This window comes from Triticum aestivum, chromosome 2D (assembly GCF_018294505.1).
Source record: "Triticum aestivum cultivar Chinese Spring chromosome 2D, IWGSC CS RefSeq v2.1, whole genome shotgun sequence".
Lineage (NCBI taxonomy): Eukaryota > Viridiplantae > Streptophyta > Magnoliopsida > Poales > Poaceae > Triticum > Triticum aestivum.
The window spans coordinates 135030114-135040242 of NC_057799.1; the positions used below are offsets into that span (position 1 = coordinate 135030114).

Here is a 10129-nt window from a genome sequence, read left to right on the forward strand (position 1 = left end):
CCGGGGCGCGGCGCGGCTTCGCCGGCCGGCCCTCCGGCGGCGGCGCAGCGGGGGCGGGCGGAGGGGGGTTTGACCGGCGGCGGTGGGTGCGGTTTCCCCCGTGTCGCTATGGAGGGCGACGCGGGGGCGGGCTCGAGAGGGTTACTGTTAATTTGGAATGTGATTGCACCTGCTGCTCTGCTAGTTAGTGATTCTTTTTTGCCTCATTCCTGTCAACTTTTTACAGTAATAAATAAATAAACAGGTTTGTGTGTGCCACTTTCCTTACCAAGATTCCCCATGCGGATTTGGAATGCAGGGATATTGTGGGTTGGTCTGACTTGGGGCTTGATTCTTTCATTCTCTTCTCGCCCTGCAGGAACGTTCGGCAAGCCAAAGCACGAAGATCAAGGAATGGATGCAGATCTTGTGCCTAGCCGGGTACTCAAGCAAACTCGAATTGATGTGATGTTCAAGAAGGAGACGGAGACAAGATCAAAACTTAGCAAAGCTTGGGCAAAATGGTTTCGGAGCAATGGTGTTCCTGGAAATAAAGCAGACTGCCCACACTTCCGTAGTGCCTTGAAGCTAACACAGGAGCTAGGTACCCGCTTCATTGTTCCTACAGGCAACGAAATAGACGGTGCAGATCTGGATGCCAGTGATGAAGAACTTCCATAGGTATTTGGAAGGCAGACTGCTTGAGGATATGGGAAGTTTAACTAGTTTATATCATATTTTGGACAAACAGATTTTGGCTATGAACTGATGATCCATGCTTTTGTAAGTTGGGTGTAGGGCTAGTTGAGTAATGCTTCATGAAAGTGTACTGAGGCCTTTTGACCCTTGTTCCTCGTGAAGATGCCAGCTCGTTTCTGTTATTTTCTTTTTTCTTTGTTAAGTTGACTAAATTTTTAATAAGATCCTTGTCTATTATGCTATGGGTGTCCTCAGTATAGGATGCCTGCATTATCAGGTCAAAGCTAAGTATTCCGTAGATGACAGCTAGTAATGCAACATGGTTTATAAATTTTGTTTGATTGTTTTGCATCATTTTTTAACACCCCCTTACTTTTGATTTTAGAAAGCTTCTTCCTGTTCACCAACTACACATGAAAATCTTCAATTTCTGTGGCCAACCCAATGACGGTTTACTGCAAAAATCAAGCGGCATGACAAATCGACAAGAGATCGATGGCTGATTAGAGCGAAGATCCGGAGACAGAGCTCCATGATTGTCACATTTTCAGGCCATGCAAGAAGCTTGAGCTTTTGTGTGAAGAGTACACCCCAAGCCTGGCCGGTGTGATATACTGCCCACTAACCAATCAACCTTTTCCAATAATCACACCCTTGAATCCACATACATACAGTGGAATCTACCTTTGCTTCCTCTACTCCGCCTTCTCTTTCAACATTGCGCGGAGTCATTAGCGCCTTTCGACACCTCTTATCATGCTAGAAAGTCAAGTTGTTTAGCCACACTTTATGGCCGTTTTTAAGCTGGTGGTTGCCTGCTCACCCGGTCAAAAAACCACCCATCTGGAGCCCCTATCTTTCAGAACCCTCTCATGGCTAATCTTAGGCAGTCAGGCAGATCTGGATCCGTGTGTGCTGACTGCTAAACAAAGGTTGGTTGAGACTTGGGTGGTTGCAAGGCATGCAGCAGAGAAGCCAATGGCCTCTGCTCAAGTGTTCAGGTTAAGGCTCACACATCAGAGGAGCCACAATTAGAAGACGTTGGCTGCACACCTGACCCGAGTTGGTCGGTCATGCCCTATTTTCATGGAGTATCTTCTCAATTGTTCTCTGTAATAATGACTAAGGAAGTCGCTGCCATGACATCTTTGTGGCGTTAGATACATGTTATGCATATCTTTCTCACAAGTTGGAGTGTGACCTGAACCTTTGGCTGTAGGTGCAGTGCAACTGTGCAAGTGCCTGCGACAGCTCATCCATTGGCTCATTCCTTCCTTCCTAGACCTTTGCCTTGTGGCCTTGTGGCGCCTGCTATTCCGAGGATGTGGTGCACTGCTGGTTCTGAAGCTGAAGACCTGATCAAGGGCTGTGCTGTTTGGCTTCAAGTCACTTTGGAACTGCCAATTGTGTGATCTTGGTATTATTATTTTCCCTGTTGGTGCAAAGCAAGCAGAAATGGAGGCTCGTGCAAGTTGCAGCCGGTTTACTGGAGAAATAGTCTGCAAGTAACTCTATATCTAACTTAAGATTCTTCTAATAATTAGAAAGCTTGCACCCGAAGAGTTTGCTTATGGCTGACGGTAGGAGCTCTGTGTCTATATTATGGAACCCACCAGGCTATCCCTATTTAGCTATTTCCATTACTTAAAGCGGGAATACAAAGTCGAGCAGGCAGGGGGTGTGGTGACCGGAAATGCAGAGGCGAGTTGGGTCCTCATCAGAAAACCCGCTACGGAACGAAGACCTGTTGACAGTAGTATAAACTACACAGGGAACCTGCTTGAACCACATCAACTGCAGTAGTAGTATATCTTCAGTTCACTTGTTAATTTGTCAGTTCACAAGCTGATTGGCTTCCGATAGATAATCGTGGTCAGTCCAGGACATCATCTAATCCTGGCACCATAAAGAAACAAAGGAACGTTGCATCGAGAGCTCCACCAAGTAGAGCAGCACAGGATTGTGGTCCCGTCTGATTGGCACGCAATGCATTTTCTCTTGATAAAAAGAGGGTCCTTGGAGATGGTCATCGGCATCAAGCATGCATCGATCACAATGTTTTTGCTCGCCTTCTCGCAACCAACCTTCGACCGATCACCATTTTTCTTTCTCTTAACAACAAGGGAAGAGATAGCGGCCGTCGCGCACACCGACAACTTCTACAAATTCATCCTAGAAATGAAAAAAAAATATATGTTACGTAGCCTGTTATTCGAACGCCATCCATACTGGACCTACAAAACAAAAGCATTGTTCTTCGAAGGTACACTTGAGTGACCCGAAGCAAGGGATATGCCGCTGCATTTGCCCAGCAACACGGTGGATGTGACCCGAAGAAGTATGTCCAAGCAGGGCCCAAACAAGAGAAGAATCAAAGAACCCCGACCTGAGACGACGGCCTGCACAGGCGGCAGCTAGCCTCAAGTTTTTTTTTTCGTAGGAGAGGCGATGGGCACATCAAGTTTGCCTCACAGAGAGACTAACCTCTACTAGCTGGTAAACAAACCAGTTCAGCAAAGGCAGGCGAGAAAGGGACACGAACAACACAACGTTTGCGTGAGCTGTCTGCGCCCGCCTGCCTGCCCTCTCTCTCCAGAGAGAGAAAGCGAGGGCGAAGATGGCATGATTAGCGCTAATCTTTAACTATTTTGGCCGCTGCAGGCTTGCAAAGGCAACAGCAGGACAGTGGCTCAGCTAAGCTAGCTAGAACGGAGGGAGAGTGAGAAGCAAGGCTCGTCCTGTGCTCTCCTGCATGCTTGCTTGGTATACACATCCTTTTTTCTCTGTGGCAGTACTCCCACCTGCTTGCTCGTAATAAAGATTTGTTGCTCCATTGTGCTAACCAATCATTTCACCAGTACGTTTCAGGCTTTCAGCTTATGAGCTTCCATCAGTCTGAAAATTTGCATTCTTTCATGCACACTGCATTGTTGAGGCCGGCTGGGGTCCAGTGCAGTGCTCTCTGCTTGCTTGATGGCTTAGCTTCTCCTGGCTGATTGTCACCCTGTCAGTCAGAGGCACCAGCCAGTGGAATGGCTGAGGATTGTCACCCTGTCGACTGAAGCAAAGGAGTTGGTTGCTTGGTTGCTGGAGATCTCAGTTAGTCGGTCGGTCAGGTCAGTGCAGCAAAAGTAGGAGCTGGGCAAAGGTTAGCATTGACCCAGGAATTCACGGGGGTTCAGTACTTCAGTTACCACCACATGGACATGGGTAGCAATTAGCACAGCTTAACAGCAAGGCTAAAAATAACACTGCATATGCATGACCAAATCTCCATCCATCCAGAAAAGAAATAGAAGGAAGGAAATAAACTATGACGACCCGATAATAATAAAAAAAGGAATAGCATTTGAGTTCATCTTTGTTGGCCACTAACTCGCAGGCCGGCTTATTAATCCTGTCCATCCGGAGATGAAATCAAAAAAGGAATGCAGCGAAAACAAAAAAGAAATGTATTCTTTCTTTCTTTCTTTTTTCCTAATCAAGAACCTGAATGATGGCTTCTCTGAACTCTGAACTCTTCTTCTTCTTGGGTTTCTTTCTTGGAAGATTCTCTCTCTCTACCTTCGAGCTTGGAGCGCTTGGAAAGAATGACGGAAACGAATCGAATCAATCTGTACACATCCCCCATTGATGGCCTCGGTTTGCGGATCGAGCTTCTGCTTGTGGCTGGCTCTCGCTGCGGTGGGTCGGGCGCTCGAGTTCAGGCCTCCTCCGATGGAGCCGGCGGGAAGTTGAGGTCGAGCGACCCCGCCGCCGCCACCGGGTACCCCTGCTCCTGCTCCTCGTTGACGCTCACGCTCACGCTCGCGCTGCCGTAGAGCTCGCCGTCGGAGGAGAAGGCGGCGTCGGCGATTATGTGGGACCGCTTGTGCCCGCCCAGCGCCTGCCCCGACCCGAACACCCTGAAGCAGACCGGGCACTCGAACTTCTCCGCCTCGCCGGCGGCTGGCTTCTTGCTGTTGCCGGCGCCAATGCCGATGGCCACCGAGTCCGGCGAGGCCGACGGGGACAGGGTGCCCAACGAGGTGTAGGTGTCGACGCTCGGCTCCGGCGCGGGGGCGGCGGCGGCGGCGGGCGCGGCCTTGGGCGCGCTGCAGCTGGTGTTGATCCGCTTGTGGCTCGCGCGGTGGCCGCCCAGCGCCTGGTAGGAGCTGAAAACCCTGCCGCACCCCGGGCACTCGTAGCGGGTGCGCTTCGCCGGCGGCGGCGCGGCCTCGCCCCGCTGCTTCGGCGAGGCGGAGTTGAGCGCGTAATGGCTGGTCCTTCGCTTCTTGCTCTTGGCGACGCTCTTGGTCTTGGCGTCGCCGTACTGGAACAGAGCTGAGTCGTCGTCGGAATTGTAGCCGTAGGCGTTCCTCGGGAGGTGCGCCTGCTTCGGCGCCGGCGAGCCCCGCATGCCGCCGGTGGTGTCGCGCGAGAGCATCAGGAGGCAGAGCGCGACGTCCTCCTGCTCCTTCTCGAACGCGCTCAGCATCGGCGGCGGCGGCGCGGGGGCAGGCGCCGCCACGCGCATCGACCTGCGCCTCCGCCTGGGCGGCGCGGCCATCACAGCCACCGGCGCCGGCACCAGCGGTTCCATCGGCGCCGCCTCAATCTCCTCTTCCTCCTCCTTCTCCTCTGCCTCCGCTTCCGCCTCCGCGGCGAAGGAGTACTCCTCCTCTCCCAGCAGGTCCACGTCGTCGTCAGCGTCAGCCTCGTCGTACTCATCGTGATCCCTGGCGGCGCCGGGCGCATGGCTCTTCATGTGGCCGAACAGCGATCGCCACGACGAGAACAGCTTGCCGCACTCCCGGCAGGCCCTCTGCTCGCCCCCGTCGCCGCCCTGATCCTCCTCCTCGTCGGCGAAGTCGGACAGCCGGCGCGTCTTCTTGGGGTTCTCCCGGAGCCCGTAGCCGACGGCGCCATTGGCGCTGGTCCGGCCGCCGTTGGCGGAGGAGCGCCTCATCAGCTCGTCGTCGGCCTCCGGCAGCGCCTCGCCGAGCGAGATGTGGGAGCGCATGTGGCCGCCCAGCGAGCGACCGCACGAGAAGCCCTTCCCGCACACCTTGCACCTGTGGTGGTGGTGGTGGTGGTGGTGCATCCCCGCAGCAGCAAGCTCCCCCACGGCGTCCATGATCGATCGGCCGACCGGACGGACAAGAAGCAGCGATGCGGTGTCGATCGGATCGATCAGGAGGAGAGTGGGGAGGGGGAGGGGCCGCCTGGGGGAGGATCTGAGGCGGCGGGCGCGACCATTGGGGATCTGGGGGAGAGCGAATGAAGCTTGGGAGAGCTGAAGGAGTAGAGGGGAGGAAAGGTAGGGTGGTGTGGTTAAGCGGAAGGCGAAGCTAGCGGAGGTCGTGATCGATCGGAGGTTTTGTTGGAGCGATGGGTGCGGTTGAGGGGGAGGAGGAGAAATCCATGCATGGAAGCAAACTTCTTCTTTTTTTAAACAAAACAAAACAAACAAACTGACACCCCCAACCCCACACCCACACCCACCCACCCAGAGAGAGAGAGAGAGAGAGAGAGAGAGAGAGTCGCCGTGGAGGCCGCCACGTGGACTCGATGACCTGTCTAGTCTAGATGTGCCGGTCAAACATTTCTTTTCATTTATTTTTGATATAGCTCACCATTCATGCTGAATATTTGTTTCAATTCATGAGTCTGTATATGAATATTTGTTTCAAAGATTTTGTTGCTTAGTAGTAGCACCAGCGTTTAATAGGTTTCATTTTATTTTGAACTAGTCACTGCCGATTGTAATCCTATGAATCTAGAATAAATACCCTACTTTTCATCGAAAAAAAGGTTTCATTTTATTCGGATAGCCCACACAATTCTTCGGGGTGGAAGGAACAGAGCAAATTGACATTGTGAAGCGTTGATGGTCAATTTGAAAGGAAAAAATGTAGAGGGTCTTGCTTGCACATAAAGTGGTGTTGTAAGGATGAAATTATAGCTGTGCATATAGCTTGTAAATGTTTTGTTGTGTAATGCATTGTTATATCTGCAACCATCGTCACATAATGATTTAAAGCTCGAGCGAGTTTCTTTAGCGAGGAGAAATGAAGACCGTCACAAGGACTTCGACGACGAATCAAGCTAGTCAGGAAAAATACAAATGGTGTTAATTTACTGGCTTTACCTAGCGAGTAATAGCTGTGAGGTTTCTTCTTCTTTTGGTGAGTAATAACTGTTATAAGCAACGTGTAGACATCCTGGCACAACAAAATGAGCATTGGTTGCAAGGATTTTCCATTACAGCTAGTAGCACAAACAAGTAAGTCTTGTCATTGAACAGAACATCTCTGTTCCTAGCAGCACGCTCGGATGGGAGACTGAGCTGGCTGTCATGGCAAGCGGGCAGGAATAGAACCTGCTCCTGGGGAATGCATGAGCTCTACACCAACTGTGCCAATCCTTACCACAAAGACCGATGAAGTGCACGCCAGAAACAAGACTGTAGAGGCTAGGCTAAAAGCAAAGAGAGACAAGGATTGCGTAAATGGAGGGAGAGACCTCCATCTCGAGAAAACGCCGTGCATGTACTATCGGAGATGAGTTAGTTTCAGAGAGTGAGCATGTAGAAGGGGAAAGATGAAAAACAAAAAGAAAAGAGAGGGGGACAAAGAAGGGAAGGAAGAAGACAAATGAGACGAGGGAAAGAAGGAAGCTACCGACCCTAGGCAGCCATATGTTGGAAATATGAGCATTTTACCATATGATTTTATTAACATAAATAGTAGAAAAACATAACTATCGTAGCAGAGATAAGATAAGCCATGCAATCTGACAGAGAGTATGCAAATGGCATCTGAAGTTGTGAATATGAACAAAATATATCTAGAATAGAAGCTAGAACAAGAAACTGTGGCAGGATCTCAAATAAAAAAGAACAAGAAGACATACGGAGCTGCGGCAGAAGCATTGATGTTGGGGTTGACGTCCTCGCCGGCCATGTCGTCGAAGAGGTTTTCGACGTCGGGGAAGAAGTCGTCGTTTGGGAAGTGGTCGTCGGCGTCTGTGGCTTCCGTGATGAAGAAGTCAGTAGTCGCGCAGAGCGCTCTCTAAAAACCTTATCACCTTTCTCATGTACAAGACTCGAAGTGGCAGGGTTTCGGAGGCCTACTGTCCCGACCTGCGGTGCATGCCGCAAGCCAGTATGGGGAAGGACCTAGTAGTAGCTCAGAGTTTGAAACTCGGTGGTGAGAGGAAGATGATGTTCTGGTGTGTCTCTCTGGAGAGGAGCGACCTCTCTTTTATATGCACAGGAGAAGGAGGCGAACAGGCAACGACGGGAGGTGAAACGAAGAGAGGAGATGAAGCGAATAGCCAACAGCCAAAGGGATGCACCATTCGCATTCAATCTCCACTATAGCAAAAACTTTTCAGCTTTCGTGTGACATTTCGTATACCAGTCGTGCACAACAAAAATTTAGACAACAGTTTGGCTCATTCCCTCAACCTGTGACGCATCGTGACAAGGCGTGGCATGGCGAGGCGGGCGGCGGAGGAGGAGCGCGTGTGAATGTCTCTCTTGTTCTCATGCTCATACATGTGGGAAACATCCTCCTTATAAGGAGGTCCAACTCCTACCAAACTAGCAATGTGGGAGTAAACTTTAGTCCCACCTCTTGCCTTGCACGAATGGGCTAAGTGGGCCTCTAGGATTTATTAGGAATTCTGAAATGGCTATTGGGCTGGCCCAAAATAAACCAAATTTCAGCAATCCCCCACTAGATCTCAGAGGCACACAAAATTTGCCTTTGGTTTCAAAACACTGTTTTATATACCGGTACTGCAGTGGAGACTGTTAAGTTGAACTTCCACCTAGTACTCTATGGTACACTAGTAAGCAACTTGAACAGTGGACTAGGCCTTGAACTGCAAGCTTTCTATGAATCTAACCTCCCACAAAGCCTTGACCGATACTAGGCTACCGTGGGACTTCCCTGCGGGTGGATCTTATGCGTCATACTCCCATGCCTTTCATGAGTTTACTAGAGAGCACCCTACTCTCATAGATTGCGACGTCTAACAATCAGACTCATATAGGTGTATTCTTCAAAAGATATTCCACAGGACAACATCTCTGCTTAAATAAGCCACTTAGAACACATTAAGATATACATCATACTTCCATGCAAATTAGGAGAGTATTGCATCTTCATGGAGTGGTATTGTTAATAGTAAGGATACTCTCCTCTCAGTCGATCAACAACTTGTCTTCCACATCTAACTCATAGGATCTCCGATCACATAGACTAGGTTACCACTATGAACAACTCATATTGTGGGCCTCATACCCATATCCTTTGATGCATTATCTACCACATTACGTGATAGACCCTTAGTAAAAGGATCTGCCAGATTTTAGATGTTTGGATATAATCCAATGCAATAACTCCGGAGTTTCTCATTTTCCTGATAGACTTTAACCTTCTGTGAACATGTCTTGATGACTTCATGTTATCCTTTGAGCTGCTCACTTTCGTGATCATAGTTTGATTTCGCAGTTCATAAGGATACCTGGTACAGGTTTCTCAACAACCGGCAAGTCATTCAAGAGCTGACGAAGCCAATATGCTTCGACCGTAGTTGTATCTAGTGCTGTGAGTTCTGCTTTCATTGTTGACCTCGTTAAGATGGTCTGCTTGCAAGACTTCCAAAAAACAGTGCCACCTCCATGAGTGAAGACATATCCGCTCATGGCCTTTATCTCATCAGCATCCGAGATCCAGTTTGAGTCACTATACCCTTCAAGCACCTTTGGGTACCCAGTGTAGTGAATTCCATAATTTGTAGTGCCTTTCAAATAAGGCATACTCTCTCTAGAGCTTTCCAACGAACATCTCTTGGTTTTGAAATAAATCGGCTCGGTTTGTTAACGGCAAACGAGATGTCAGGTCTTGTAGCACTGTCTAAATACATAACTGAGCCAATAATCTGAGAATATTTCAATTGATCTCTAACAATTCTTAGGTTCTTTCGAAGCAGCACGCTAGCATCATATGGTGTTAGAGAGGGCTTGCAGTCACTATAGCCAACGCGACTCAAGATCTTTTCCACATAGTGAGATTGAAGCAATGTAATTCCACCACCACCATCTCTTAATAGCTTGATGTTTAGAATAACATCTGCTATTCCTAAATCCTTGATCTCAAAACAACGAGATAGGAAATCCTTGACCTCCTTAATAACATTCAGATTTGTTCCAAAAATCAATATGTCATTGATATCCCACAAGTATAGGGGATCACAACAGTTTTTGAGGGTAGAGTATTCAACCCAAATTTATTGATTCGACACAAGGGGATCCAATACGTCTCCAACATATCTATAATTTATGAAGTATTCATGCTATTATATTATCCATCTTGGATGTTTATGGGCTTTATTTTACACTTTTATATTATTTTTGGGACTAACCTATTGACCCAGAGCCCAGTGCCAGTTCCTGTTTTTC

General features: G+C 49.0%; 2 protein-coding genes across 3 annotated transcripts in view; one reads left to right on the plus strand and one right to left on the minus strand.

The window, feature by feature from the left end:
* Nucleotides 1-920, plus strand: part of LOC123052186 (uncharacterized) — a 4739-nt gene extending 3819 nt beyond the window's left edge. For both annotated transcript variants that reach the window (XM_044475292.1, XM_044475291.1), the window contains one exon: nt 359-920. In XM_044475292.1, coding sequence (XP_044331227.1) covers nt 359-660 — 302 coding nt within the window. In that variant the 3' untranslated portion in view covers nt 661-920. The remainder of the gene's footprint in view (nt 1-358) is intronic.
* Nucleotides 921-4006: 3086 nt separating this feature from the next.
* On the minus strand, nt 4007-6069 carry LOC123052187 (zinc finger protein ZAT9). The gene has a single exon (XM_044475293.1). It carries the CDS (start codon nt 5792-5794, stop codon nt 4382-4384), a length of 1413 nt encoding a protein of 470 aa, XP_044331228.1. The 5' UTR covers nt 5795-6069; the 3' UTR covers nt 4007-4381.
* Between the last annotated feature and the right edge of the window lie 4060 nt (nt 6070-10129).